This window comes from Schistocerca gregaria, chromosome 1, assembly GCF_023897955.1.
Source record: "Schistocerca gregaria isolate iqSchGreg1 chromosome 1, iqSchGreg1.2, whole genome shotgun sequence".
Classification (NCBI taxonomy): Eukaryota; Metazoa; Arthropoda; class Insecta; order Orthoptera; family Acrididae; genus Schistocerca; species Schistocerca gregaria.
This window is the reverse complement of record NC_064920.1, coordinates 857,850,364-857,865,505: the sequence shown is the minus strand read 5'-3', so window position 1 is coordinate 857,865,505 and position 15,142 is coordinate 857,850,364. Positions and strand designations below refer to the sequence as shown.

General features: G+C 38.4%; 1 protein-coding gene across 1 annotated transcript in view; it reads left to right on the top strand.

The window, feature by feature from the left end:
• LOC126272758 (uncharacterized) overlaps nucleotides 1-15,142 on the top strand; it is a 138,287-nt gene that overhangs the window by 106,428 nt on the left and 16,717 nt on the right. Inside the window, exons 6-8 of the mRNA XM_049975878.1 lie at nucleotides 2,300-2,429; nucleotides 9,812-9,918; nucleotides 9,998-10,051. Coding sequence (XP_049831835.1) covers nucleotides 2,300-2,429; nucleotides 9,812-9,918; nucleotides 9,998-10,051 — 291 coding nt within the window. The remainder of the gene's footprint in view (nucleotides 1-2,299; nucleotides 2,430-9,811; nucleotides 9,919-9,997; nucleotides 10,052-15,142) is intronic.

Here is a 15,142-nt window from a genome sequence, read left to right as displayed (position 1 = left end):
TTTAGAAAAAAATCTTTCTTGTGAAACACAACTAGCTCTTTTATTCACACGAATTGTTGACTGCTACTGACAAGGATTTACAAATTGATTCCGTATTTCTAGATTTCCAGAAAGCTTTTGACACAGTACCACACAGGCGGCTTGTAGTCAGAGTGCATGCTTATGGAATATCATCTCAGTTATGTGACTGTATTTGCGATTTTCTGTCAGAGAGGTCACAGTTTGTAGTAATTTATGGAAAGTTGTAGAGTAAAGCAGAAGTGATTTCTATTGTTCTCCAAGATAGTGTTTTAGGTCCTATGCTGTTCCTTATCTATATAAATGATTTACTAGACAATCTGAGCACTCATCTTTGGTTGTTTGCAGGTGGTACAGTGATTTATTGTCTAGTAAAGTCATCAGAAGATCAAAACAAATTGCAAAAGATTTAGAAAAGATATCTGTATGGCACGAAAATTGGCAGTTGACCCTAAATAATTAAAAGTGTGAACTCGTCCGCGTGAGTGCTAAAAGGAATCTGTTAAACTTCAGTTCTGCAATAAATCAATCAAATCTAAAGGTTGTAAATTCAACTAAATACCCAGGAATTGCAATTACGATCAACTTAAATTGGAAAGAACATGTAGAAAATGTTGTGGGGAAGGCAAACCAAAGTCTGCAATTTATTGGCAGAACACTTTAAAAAATGTAATAGATCTACTGCGCTTGTCTGTCCTCTTTTGGAGTACTGCTGCGTGGTCTGGGATCCTTACCAGATATGATTAACAGAGTATATAGATAAAGTTCAAAGAAGAGCAGCATATTTTGTACTTAGTGAAATACAAGTGAGTGCCACTGACATGATACAGGGTCGAAATAGAAGTGAGCGTCACTGACACGATACAGGATTTGGGGAGGATGTCATTTAAAGAAAAGCATTTTTTGTTGTGGCAGAATCTTCTCACAAAATTTCAATTGCCAACTTTCTCCTCTGAATGCAAAAATAACAAGTAACATCTGTGTTTTTAATCTGTGTACATACTCTCAGAAAATGTGTTCAGTCTCTCCTGGATAAAAGGTGCCAAATGAAAGTGGTGCAAAATTTGCATCACTCGTTAGCTGCTCTTGTACAGTTTCAGCTGTGGAATGATTTCATGCTGCAGAGTAGCATACATTCATCCAGGAGAAATGTCTATTAGGGATGAGTTTTAAGACTAATCGTGCTATACCAATAAGCATAACTTTTACAATGTAGAGACCTATCCAGTGGTCACATTTGTCCTCTCCGAGCTGTGGCTTACTCTCTGATCTCAACAGGAAATTAACTCCTAATCTACCTTGTTGACTTTGCCTATGTGGTTCATTTGATCTGTTTTAGGGGTTATACTGCTAATATATATATAATTTTTTTAACAAGTGAGTGCCAAAGGGAGAGAAGTAATATTTTTCCCTTCCTCCTTTTGTTTTTTCATAGTTAATCATACTGGATCTCTTTCCTGAGCTTCTGCCCAATGATTTATTGATAGTGAGTTTAATTTGTCTTGTATTTTTCCCTTTATTACAACTCCAACTCCTTAAATGTATTTCACATTCATTTCAGATGTCTTGTTTCTTCTGAGGTTTTCCTGGGATGACTGATCAATGGTATGCTTCTGGCTGCACAATAATCATCCTTGATGTCAGTGCATGATGCCACACAGCGAACACTGTGCAGGAGCTCCTGTGTATATAGGGTGGGAGATACTCGAATATCCCATGCATTCGTCCGATATGAGACAGTGTGATTACGACTCGCACACCAGAATGAAGGAACCTCTTCCTGGCATGCACTACAATGCAACAGAAGACATCACGTTGCCGTAGGGCAGTCCTTAAGAGAGATCGACAGAGATAGACGCGCTAACAGTGTGTGACACCTTCCATCTATGTGGGGGAAGGTGATAGAGACGCGGGGCTGTTTTATTGAGGGCATTTAATATGGTGAACATCTGGTATGATTTATAACAGTGTTGCCACTACATTCTATCCAACCCATGTATTTGTGACTTCAATACAACTCTACACATGAATGTTGGCATCGTTAATCTAACAAAAGCGGGCATTTTCTTCATTCATCCTGTAAATAACCTGTTGTTCTCTCCAATTACCTTTGTATGAATGGGATGTTACATTTCCATAAATAAGAAAAGAGAAGGGACAGTCTGATCGTGTATTTCTGTTCCACTAAATTCAAATACTATTTGTGAATGACTATTCCTGTCTGAACCTTAGCTATAATTTGAGTAATTCATTGTTATATCACTTTCAATTTTGTCAACAGGTAAATAAAAACCGACCCAGTGTTGGCCAAGCACAAAATCCTAGTAACAGGCGTGGTAGTAAAATGTATCAAAGGAAAACACAAGTGCCTGTTGCTCTTGGATCTATTAGAAGTGCTCAGAAGATTTCTGGTATGAAAGAATGAAAGTTCCTCAGTATTGCTGAAGTTATTTGTCCCTTTTTCATCTCTTCTCTCTGTGTCAAGTCTCTCTCTCTCTCTCTCTCTCTCTCTCTCTCTCTCTCTCTCTCTCTCTCTCTCTCTCTCTCTCAGTTGGTAATAGTTTTTTGGTTAAGTTGTGACTGGGCATTTTAAGGGAAATTAAATGTGGGTTTCCTTAGGTTAAAGATATTCTGTATGCCAGATGAGTACTAAAATGTTTTCTGCAGCTCTTTGAGAGGGATGCATGTGCCGTGATGTGAATTAATTTTTTCTATACACAGGCTGCTCTGAGGAGAGTAGAGTGAGGGAGCACAATTTTTTATACACTGATTGAAGGTATTTCATGATAATTGAAAATAACAATCCAGTGCTACCATGACAGCAAGACTGTGTGTCAGAAATACATTTAAAAAAATGTGAATGTATTTATGTCATATTAGGAGTTCTCAGAAACTTTACAGGGTATCTCTTGCAAAATGTTTTAAGGCTGTTTAGGGTAGTAGCTCCATTCAACCCTTTATAAACTGGCTTCCTGTGAACAGCAATCCTTGCCCGTCTTTCATTGCTTGTTCATTAAACATCATTTGCCAGTGTTTTTGAACCCTTGCTTTAAATTAGTGATGGTTGCAATGGACAAGCATCACTCATTACTCATTTCCTCTCAAAACACTAAAAAAAAATGCTGTAAAAGAAGACAATGTTGAGTGATAAGCTATAGGTAATACTGTATGCAATATTTGGCACATGTACACTTTATCTTAAAACTTAAGATTTGTGCTGATCCTGACCTGTGGAGCAAGAGAGAGAAATGTGGGTGAATACTCTGGAGAAATGAGCATTTTGAGCAAGAAGATTATGTATATTTCCTAATCAGAGAATAAAAATGTACACAAGTAATACTTAACTACTGCGACCTTCACTGTAAGATCCCAGAATTACAGACTGAAACCAGAAATGCAGCAGGAAAATATTTTTGAATGGTATGCACATAGGAAATAAGAGGTTAGATGCCAGTAACAATAGCGTATTCATTGTTTTAGAAACCACAATCTTAAGTCAGGAAATAGATAGTGACTTAGAATGAGAGATATTCCATATAAAGTTAGACATTAAAGATGGACAAATGCTACTGATCAATTCGTTCTACTATCCGTCTTCATCAAGCATTGAAGGCATCAGACACATCACAGGAAGCTTAGCATATTCTTGTAAACTGTGTGAACTACAGTTGTAAATGGAGAGTGCAATTAACAGCAGCAGAGTGAAAGGTGCGCATTTTCATTATTAATGTTAGGGGTGAAAATTCACATTGAGTGTCTAAGTGACATAGTTGCTATGGCAAGAACTCGAATATCCTGACAAGAGGCACACACAGTGAATTTAGTACAACTTTATGATCATATTACTAACTATACCACACTGCAGTCGTCAAGGGGATTCTTAGAAAGGTATGAAATATTTCTGCTTAACAAGAATGATAAGAACCTGAGTTCTAGTTATCCAGGCAGCTAGTACTCTCATGGGAAGGTGTATATGCATATAGAATCAACAACATAAACTAAATTATTGCAGGTCATGTGTTAGATAATTATGTATTGAGTAAGGTTGACATGGACAGAAAGGGTACACCGTCAGCCAGTACAGTAACAAAGTTGGTAAGCTAGTATGAAATCACAAATACTTTAAATGCAGTTTCAAACAAAACTGTGTACTGCAGAGAAACAAAAGCTGAATGAAGTGAGAATGAGTAAGAACAGCTGTGCAGGGAGTGTTTAAGCAAACTTTTTACCTGCCAAATTTTCAGGAAAAGAAATAAAAATTCAGAAATGTTTTGTCCTAAGTAGTCAGTTAGGAAATTAAAAGCTATTCTCCATGTTGCTTGTTCATCACACTAGCATGAAGGTGGAACATAATTAAATGCAACCAAATAAACTATATACTGGCAACTGAATTTATATCTCCTAAACAATATTGAACACAGTTCTTCTTATTGAGTGTCACACAGGTACAAAAATGACAGACTTAGAGATTACATATTCAATAAGCAAGTTCCTTGGCACAAGAAAAGTATGGACATGATAGAATATCCATTAGAATCATATTGATCATGCAAAATATTCAACTACTACTCTAGCAACTGTTTATTGCATTTATTATAGATCTTCAGAGCAGTAGTGTGACCAATAACAACAGAAAAAAACGTAAGTTTATCTATTTTAAGGAGTGTTGACTTTCGGTGACAAGGATCAACTTACTGTAGAGTTATGGATTTTGTCTCCTTATATAATTACATTACATTTTGAAGACCAAACTACTACTCCGCTGGAAGCAATGTTTTCCTATATATGCGGATTTCATGATATTCAGCTCCAAAAGGCCAGGTTGATTGTGGTTTTTGTGTGAAGGAAACTGCAGTGCTTCGTAGTAAATAAACTGATATAAAATCCCAGAGCAGCATGTGACTGAACTGAAGTTGTGTTACCAAAGGAAATTCAGTACATTGTTCTCAGTGAGAAAATTTGTGATTAAAGTACCATCAGACATTGTTCAGGAAAGTGCAAAAAGTCCATTGCAGTTCATAAAATATGTAAATGACCATTACATAACCTGTACCTTTTTGCAGAGCAAGGCTGAGTCACTAGAAAATTGTGAATTGCAGGAAGACCTTAAAATTGCATCACCTATTGTCAACTGTCAGCTGACCACGGCAATGTAACCAAATGTTATTACATTAAAAACAAATATTCCAAGACTTACCAAGCGGGAAAGCGCCGGTAGACAGGCGCAATAAATAAAACACACAAACACACACACACAGAATTTCTAGCTTTCGCAACCGATGGTTGCTTCTTCAGGAAAAAGGGAAGGAGAGGGAAAGACGAAAGGATGTGGGGTTTTAAGGGAGAGGGTAAGGAGTCATTCCAATCCCGGGAGCGGAAAGACTTACCTTAGCGGAAAAAAGGACAGGTGTACACTCGCGCGCGCACGCACGCACGCACACACACACACACACACACACACACACACACACACACACACACACACATCCATCCGCACATACACAGACACAAGCAGACATTTGTAAAGATAAAGATTGCACACAGACCCAGTCTCTCCCATCTACTCAATCTCCCACTTCCAGCTCCACACCCCCCACAACTTAAAATTCTAGTCAACACAATCTGGAACCACAACACCCCAATTCAATAGTTAACCTTTCCTCCAAACTTCTCTCCCAATCCGAAACCTCTGTCCTATCCGGAGGCCTCACCTTCAGCCCCACTCCCAGGTTCAACCAAACTGCCCTTGTCAGAACTCTTTGCCTTTACAAATGTCTGCTTGTGTCTGTGTATGTGCGGATGGATATGTGTGTGTATGCGCCCGAGTGTACACCTGTCCTTTTTTCCCCCTAAGGTAAGTCTTTCTGCTCCTGGGATTGGAATGACTCCTTACCCTCTCCCTTAAAACCCACATCCTTTCGTCTTTCCCTCTCCTTCCCTCTTTCCTGAAGAAGCAACCGTCGGTTGCGAAAGCTAGAAATTCTGTGTGTGTGTTTGTGTGTTTTATTTATTGTGCCTGTCTACCAGCGCTTTCCCGCTTGGTAAGTCTTGGAATCTTCGTTTTTAATATATTTTTCCCATGTGGAAGTTTCTTTCTATTTTATTTACAAATGTTATTACAATTAGATAAAGACTTGACGACAATCTGAGAAAGAACAAAACCTCAAGGATTTCATTGGTGGTGGGCTTTTAAATGGAGTGACCACATAAATCTAAGTATGTGGTGATTAGGTGCTAGACTGCAATTTGTTAGGAGAACCTTCAGAGAAAGTAATTTATCCATGATGGAAGTAAGATGATATGGTTACATGTTAGTCTTAAAGTCTTAAAAGTATTGTCTGTCAGTTTGCAAGCTCTACCAAGCTGGACTAATTGAAGATAGGTAGCATTTAATTAACTCCTTCATTTTATGTTCTATTTATTCCCATTTTGTGGCCTTCATTGGACCACTCTGTCCGACTTTATACAAAGAATTTTTCAGTTTCCTGTCAACCCAGTACTTCTTCATTCTCTCAGATCTCATCCTTTCTTCATCAGAAATCACCCTTCCTATTGTCTGTCTGTTGATTCTGATTTGCAATCTGGTTTGCTTGCCTGTGAGTTTCCTGATTTTGTTAGTTTTGTTTCATAGGTCTTCCAATGTAATCTGTAGCTCATCCATATCTTCCTTGATTTCTGTAATCCACTTAATGTTGCACTTACTATTCCACAATTTTTCTATTATTCTCCTGATGATCCTGTTCTCTGGTCTTCCGATTAGATGTCAGAAAAATGAAATTAGCTTCTTCCTGATTGTACTCATTACCGGTTATATTTCCTTGTAGACTGTGTCATTTGTAGCTACTCTCCAGTGTCCATCTTTGTGGTACGATTTGTTGATGCACGTTCTGGTGATTCTTCTCTCTATTTTGAGTATTTTGTCTATTTGTGCAGTGTTAGTTGTTTTGCAGATGGTTTCACTTGCGCATGTTATTTCTGGTTGAGTGACTGTTTTATAGTGTTTTAATTTTGTTTCTATTTACAGGCTCTTTTTGTAGGTGTTCTTTGTGATATATTGTGCTCTAATCAATTTGTTTATTCTGTTATGCCATTTTGGCTTTCCATCGAGGTTATATGTTATGATTTTTCCCAGATATTTAAATTTATCTACAATTTTCATTTCTTGGTTTCCTATGATAATTTTGTTTATGAATGGTGGGTCAGTTAACATGTTGACTGTTCTTTCAAAGGATATTCGAAGACCAGTTTTCTGTGCTATTTCCTGTAATGATATAACTTGGTGTTTGGTTTCCTGAATACTGTTGAACAAGAGAGCAAGGTCATCAGCAAATCCTAGACAATTTAAACTTATGTTGTCTTTGGTTCTTCCAATTTGGATGTTCTTTGGGTTAATCTTGTACCATTCCCTCATTATGTATTCTAAAGCACAGTTGAACGGCAGGGGTGCCAAGCAATCTACTTGTCTTGAACCAGTTTTTATGATGAATGGTTCGGAGAGTTCCCCCCAGAACTTGACTTTTGGTACAGTGTTGGTTAAGGTGAGTCCTATCAATTTGATTGATTTTTTATGAAGCCCAAAATTTGTTAAGATTTTTAACATTGAAGATCTAAGTCCATGAAGGATATTACAAGAGGTTTATTTCATTTCTTGTAATGTGGCTAATTTTAAAGTGATGATCTGTTCAGCACAGCTTCCTTGGTATTCACCTAATTCTTCCTAGAGTTGCTCTTTGATCCTCTTGTATAGGATTCTGGAAAAAATTTTGTATGTGCAGCCTAAGAAAGAGATACCTCTGCAATTATCTGGGTTGCTTTAATTTCCTTTTTTGTGGAGTGGGTTGATTATGGCTGTGGTCCAATGTTTGGGAAACTTTTCTGTTATCCAGATTTTTGTTAGGGCTATGTGTAAGGATGTTCAAACTATATCACTGGCATATTTCCAATTTCAGAAAGCACTTGGTCTTCTCCCCATGCCTTATAATTTTTCATCTCTCTGAGGAGTACCATTTCCACCTCTGGGTTTGTTGGAGTCTTGATGGGTGTGTCTGTATTACTTGCTAAAAGTTCCTGGGGTTCTTCACAATTCATTTGTAAAAGTCTCTGGAAGTGGGTTTTATGGTAATTTTCTTCTATTGAGTCAATTAGATCTTTCTGTGATTGTCCCTTGGTTTGCCTAATAATTTGTGTGAACTTTTTCCTGATATTTTTGAGGTTGGCTGCATTTTCTTCTGTTTTGTGTGTTTGAAATTTTAACCATGCATAATGTCTTTCTTCACGAATTTTGTCACATTCTGAGTTCCACCAGACATGTCTTTCATGTCTGTTCAATGGGGCTAAATTTTCTGCTTGAGAGAATTTGAACCAGTTCTTCTAAATTATGTCAGTTTTATATTTTCTGCGTGACTTCTTTATATTTATTGTTTCTAATTAACTGATGGGGATCGAAGTTCCTTGTTCGTTTATTGCCTTTTGGTTTCTTTTGTAGTGATGCGAACTTAATTTTGATTTTGACAATGTAATGATCTGAACTTGTATCTACCCCTCTTAATACTTTAACATTGTAGATTTCTCTGTGGAAGAATTAGTTCATAAATACATTATCCAGCTGCCATTCCCCTTTTCTCCAATCATGATGTTTCCAAGTTTTAAGTTTGTTTGGCCTACTTTTGAAGGATGTGGACTTTGAGATCAGTTTGTGTTTCCTACAGAGTTCAACAAGTCTTTGGCCATTCTTATTATGTTTGTTTCATGTGGAGCCCATTTCCCAATGATATCCCGGTATTTCTTTTCTCTTCAGAGTTGGGCATTGAAGTCCCCTAACAGGATCTTAACATTGTTAATATTTACTTGGTTTATTCTTTGGTCAAGGAGATCCCAAAACTTTTCCACTTCTTTCCTAGTTTTTGTTAGAGAAAATTCTTTTCATTAGTAGGGGCATGGGGCATTAATGATGGTATAAATTTTGTTGAATGCTTTTAAACCCAAAGTTGCAGTTCTAGGGGAGACAGCTTGAAAATGTATAATTGAATCTATTATTTTATGTTTATATAACTACCAGCTATTTTGTCCTCCCTGAAAACTTTCAGTACCAAAGTATGGCCAAGGAAAAGTTAAACACCCCAGTGTTGCTCAGTGCAATATTATTAACTTACATACATGTATCACTGCTTAAAGTTACTTGGAATGGTCATATGAAGTTCAAGAAAGGAATAAAGGGAAGGAGACTAGAAAACTATAAATGAACTAAAAAAAGAGACAAATCAACGAGGAAACACATCCATAGCAATAGACAGACATCATCAACCAATTAAACTGAGAATAATTTTAATAGAATATTAATCAGATGCTCACTTTATAAGAATAATAATAGTAATAATTTTTTTTTTAAATTAGGTATGTATTTCCTACATAAAGTAGATTTGTCTTGAAGATTTTATTGGACATATCACCTCAAAATTTAGATTAGGTGAAATCCAGATTTATTTAGTATCGTAAAATGTACTTCTCCAATTGCCTGGTGGGAGAATTTGAACTTTCACTTTAATCATCATGGAATGTCTTTCTATCTGCCTCCACCTTCCATCCACTCCAGTGTCATCACACGGCTGTATGTTAAGGTAGTGGAGAGTAAACTTAAGACATTGCTTTCATGATTATTATACTTCATGTTTAGATTTATTTTATTTTGTTGAAGTAGTTACATTCATGTTTTATTTTAATGTATCAAACTATCCTTAAGAAAATGTGATTTGGTATTAAGTGAAAAGATCTTTATTCTTGCATATCACTGTAGCAAGCAGTGCTAAGAAAGGAGACACTAAACTACCAGTGACCAGATTTCAAAATCAAAGCAGTTCAGCCACAGCTCTGCCATCCAGGCAGTCGAAGATTAGTGGAAAGGTATGTGACGCTATAATTTCACTCTGCTGCCAGTTCACTGTTTCAGCATTTATGATGTCAACAATTTCATGTTTTTCAGGTTACGGGGCACCTTCCTCGCCTTGCAAACTTGGAAAACTCTGTTAATCTCCTTGTAAGTATATTTAACAGTTATCTGAATTGAAGTGCCATCTTGCATCTGTCTGGAATACAATCATTTTAGCTTTTATCCCCAAACTACTTGTAACACAAACGTTGTTATAGAGCATGACATAGATGATTTTTTTTTCTTTTTTTTTTTTAGCTTAAACATTCCATTTATAAGTGTAAATATAGAAATGACTGGTTTCAATATAAAATTCAACCATACTGCCTCATCGGGAAGGTTATACAGGCCGAGTCAAAAGTCCTTGGACACCTTCATAAGTTGGAAGATTAAAGGGATATTTGAAATGTGATGATGGGAACATTGGTTTGATGTGGGGCCACAACTTTTAGAGTGAATGTCCTACATGGCCGCCATCCTGAAACCCACCATTTTGGATTGAAGTTTTTTTTTATTATTATTATTTTATGGGAAGGGGGGTGTATTACACATCAAATAACACTCGCTTGAGTTCTGGATTTTAGTGATGTAATTTGTTTTTTTCTATCTTCTACAGTTTAGAGGTTATTAATGTTCAAAGATGGGAAATTACTTTCATGCGGACTGCTACAATACACGTTCTACGTGTTGTCTATCCCATGCAATGCACAACTGTAGTTGCCACAACCACTCTAACTGCACACGGAGGAGAGTGTCTCCTGCAATTTGGTCACAGGCATGCTGTATGCGTTCCTCTGTGCCTCAAATCAGAGATGCTGTCAGCATACACTGTCTGCTTAAGATGTCCCCATGGATAAAATCCAAGGGGCGTTAAGTCAGGAGATCTGGGTGGCCACTCCACGGGACCACGGCGACCAATCCACTTCCCTGGCAGTTGTTCCTCCAACAATTCACGGACACCAATGCCATAGTGTGGAGGGGCTCCATCGTGTTGAAAATAAGATGGGAAAAAGCCGTCAGCATTCAGTGTGGAACGGAACACAAGTTCCTGCAGCAGCATCAGATACTGTGGTGCAGTTAAGGTGTTGTAAATGAAAAGTGGCCCAATGATGTAGGGGTGTCTCATATGCCACACCGCACTGTCACCTTTGCTGGACTATGTTCTCGAATTGGGGCAACCCAGTTTGGATTTGCGTCACTCCAGTATCGACAATTATGTCGATTAACCTCCCCGTTCAAAGTGAAATATGCTTCGCCGCTGAACAGTATGCCCTTGGCAAACGAAGGGTCCAATTCGTGTTGTTCAGTATCCCATAGGCAGAACTCCCAACTCATGGTCATCCTCGTTAGATCGATGTTGCATCTGCAGCTTGTAAGGATGCCACTTATTGATGTGCAATATCCGGACAACAGAGGTTTGGCTTATTCCACATGTTAGGGCCACACGATGGGTACTTCATTTAGGACTTTTCACAAACGACGCAAAAACCACAGTTGCAGTTTCCTCATTGGTGGCCCACTACGTGCCCTATCGTGAACACAGCCCGTCTCATGGAATTTGGTGATCACTTGAGCCACCGTGCTGTGCGATACTGGTTCTCTGTGTGGGTGCCGTCTGTTGTAGTCAGCTGCTATTGGTCCGCAGCTCGTGGTCATGCGGTAGCGTTCTCGCTTCCTGCACCCGGGTTCCCAGGTTCGATTCCCGGTGGGGTCAGGGATTTTATCTGCCTCGTGATGACTGGGTGTTGTGTGATGTCCTTAGGTTAGTTAGGTTTAAGTAGTTCTAAGTTCTCAGTCCCATAGTGCTCAGAACCATTTTTGAGCTACTATTGTTCGGTAGCTACGTTCCCCTCATATAAGAATGATTTTGATCTTATGTTCACGTGTCAGACCCATTTTAGATCACCTGAACAAACAGAGACACGAGTCAGTATCAAGGTAACGTTGAACATTAATAACTTCTAAACTCTGCAAGGTAGACAAAAACAAATTACATCGCTCAGTTCCAGAGCTCGAGTGAGTGTTATTTGATGTGTAATACACCCCCCTCCCCATTTAAAAAAATGACTTTAATCCAAAATGGCGGATTTCAAGATGGCAGCCATGAATGACATAAACTACAAAAGTTGCGGCTTCACGTCAAACCTGTGTTCCCATCATAACATTTTAATTTTCCCTTTAATCTTCTAACTTATGAAGGTGTCCAAGGACTTCTGACTCGCTACAATGTAATTAGTGTTTTTAGTCATTTGCTGTACGTTCCAAATACATAATTAATTTTACATCTTTTCGATCTGTCATTCAGAATAATTATCCAGTCACATCTGCTTTATGCTCAATATCCTAGGCAACAGTAATTTCAAACAGGTAATTGGTATTAAAGAATGGTGTGCATTCACACACACACACACACACACACACACACACACACACACACACACACATGAAATACAGTGCAGTGCTAATGACAGGAGGGGCTAATCATATACAGTATAATATTGACCACATATCAGAAATAATCATATCATAAGGTTTTACATATCGTACAGTATGTGAAACTTAACCAGAAAAAAGACAACACTTCCTCAAAAATTGCAAGATGGGAAATATAGTTTCTGTGGAGCTAGTATGATCATAGTGGCTCCAATAACAGTGGCTACTGCATATTATCTGATTATGCACCAAGGTGACAAAAGTACAGGATACCTACCAACAATGTGCTGGACCTCCTTTTGCACAGCATAATGCAACAACTCTATGTGGCATGGACTCAACATGTTACTGGAAGTCCCCTGCAGAAATACTGAGCCAAGATGTGTCTATAGCCGTCCATAAATGCTAAGGTGCTACTGGTGCAGGATGTTGTGCACGAACTAACCTCTCAATTAGGTCCCATAAATACTCAGTGATATTCATATTGGGCGATCTGGATGGCCAAATCATTTGCTCGTATTGTCCATAATGTTCTTCAAGCGAGTCAGAGACAGTTGTGGCCTGGTGACGTGTTTGGGAACACACAGCCCACGAATGGCCGCAAATGGTCTCTAAGTGGCTGAACTTGACCATTTCCAGTCAATGGTCAATTCAGTTGGACCAAACATAGCCCACACCGTTATGAAACCACCATCAGCTTGCTCAGTGCCTTCTTGATAACTAGGATCCATGGCTTCATGGGGCGTGTGCCACACTCAAACCCTACCACTGACGCCTAGAAACTGAAATTAGGACTCATCTGGCCAGGCTACAGTTATCCAGTCATCTGGGGTCCAACCGATGGTCACGAGCCCACGAGAGGTGCTGCAGGCGATGCCATGCTGTTAGCAAAGCACTCACATCAGTCGTCTGCTGCCATTGCCCATTACTGCCAAATTTCGCTGCACTGTCCTAACCGATACGTTGGTGGTACATCCCACATTGATTTCTGTGGTGATTTCACACAGCCATTAGCATTGACAATTCTGCGTAAACGTTACTGCTCTCTGTCGTCACATGAAGGACATTGGTCATTGCATTGTCCGTGGTGAGAGGTAATGCCAGAATTTGGTCTTCTCGGCACACTCTTGATACTATGGGTCTTGAAATATTGAATTCCCTAACGATTTCCAAAATGTAATGTCCCACGCATCTATCTCCAATTACTATTCTGTGTTCAGATTTGTTAATTCATGTTGTGCAGCCATAATAATGTTTGAAACCTCTCCACATGGATCACACGACAGTTCTGCCATTGCACTGTCCTTATATACCTTGTGTACACAGTATTATTGCCATCTGTATATATGCATTTTGCTGTGTCATTACTTTTGTCACCTCAGTGTACACTGGTGTGCAAAACTTAAAGATGAAAGTAAATTTTGCATCGTGTGTCACTGCCATGTAACATAACTCAATAAAACTTGGACCATACACAAAAAGAACTACTACAATATAGTACAAAAGGTAACTGAAAGAAATACGTAATGCAATTAATAGAAATGACACTTTCAGTAAGAGAGAATTATTATACTGATGTCTATATCTACATCTATAATCAGCAAACCACCGTGAGGTGCATGGCAGAGAGTACGTTCTCCCATTGTACCAGCTATTAAGGTGTCTTCCTGTTCCATTCATGTATGGAGCACGGGAAGAATGATTGTTTGAATGCCTCTGTGCTTGCAGTAACTATTCTAATCTTATTTTCACAATCTCTGTGAGAGCCCTTTGCGAGCTTTGCTTGTTCTTCAAACTTGGTTAATAGACTTTCTCAGGATAGTTTAAGTCTATCTTCAAGAGTCTTCCAGTTCAGTTCCTTCAGTATTTCTGTGGTACTCTCCCAGGGATTAAACAATCCTGTGACCATTCATGCTGCCCTTGTCTGTATACTTTCAATACCCCCTGTTAGTCCTATTTGGTATAGGTTCTACACACTTGAACACTATTTTGTAACCGGTTGCACAAGTGATTTGTATGTAATCTCCTTTATAGACTGATTGCACTCCCCAGTATTCAACCAATAAACTAAAGTCTACCTCCTGCTTTATCCATGACAAACTATGTGATCATTCAATTTCATATTCCTACAAAATGTTACACCTAGGCATTTGTATGAGTTGGCCAATTCCAACAGTGACTCATTGGTATTATAGTCACAGGCTGCTACTTTTTTTTCGATTTATGAAGTGCAAAATTTTGTATTTCTGAACATTTAGAGCAAGTTGCCAATCTCAGCACCACACTGAAATCTTATCAAGATGTGACTGAATATTTATGTAGCTTGTTTCATATAGTACTTCATTATAGATATGCAAAAAGCCTGATTTTACTATTAATATTGTCTGCAAGCTCATTAATATACAATATGAGTAGCAAGGGTCCCAGCACACTTCCATGGGGCACACCCAAAGGTACCTCTACATCTGATGATGACTCTCCATCCAGGATAACATGGTATGTCCTCACTCAAGTCACAAATTTCACTTGATACCCCCATATGATCATACTTTTGATAATAAGCATAGTTGTGGTACTGAGTCATATGCATTTCGGAAATCAAGAAGTATTGCCTCTGCCTGGTTGCCTTCATCCAAAGCTTTCGGTATGTCTTGTGAGAAAAGAGAAGCTACCTCATTTTGTTTAAACTTGTAATATGTTCTAAGATTCTACAGCAAATCGAGTAAGGGATACTGGACAGTAGTTTTGTGGATCACTTCTGCTACC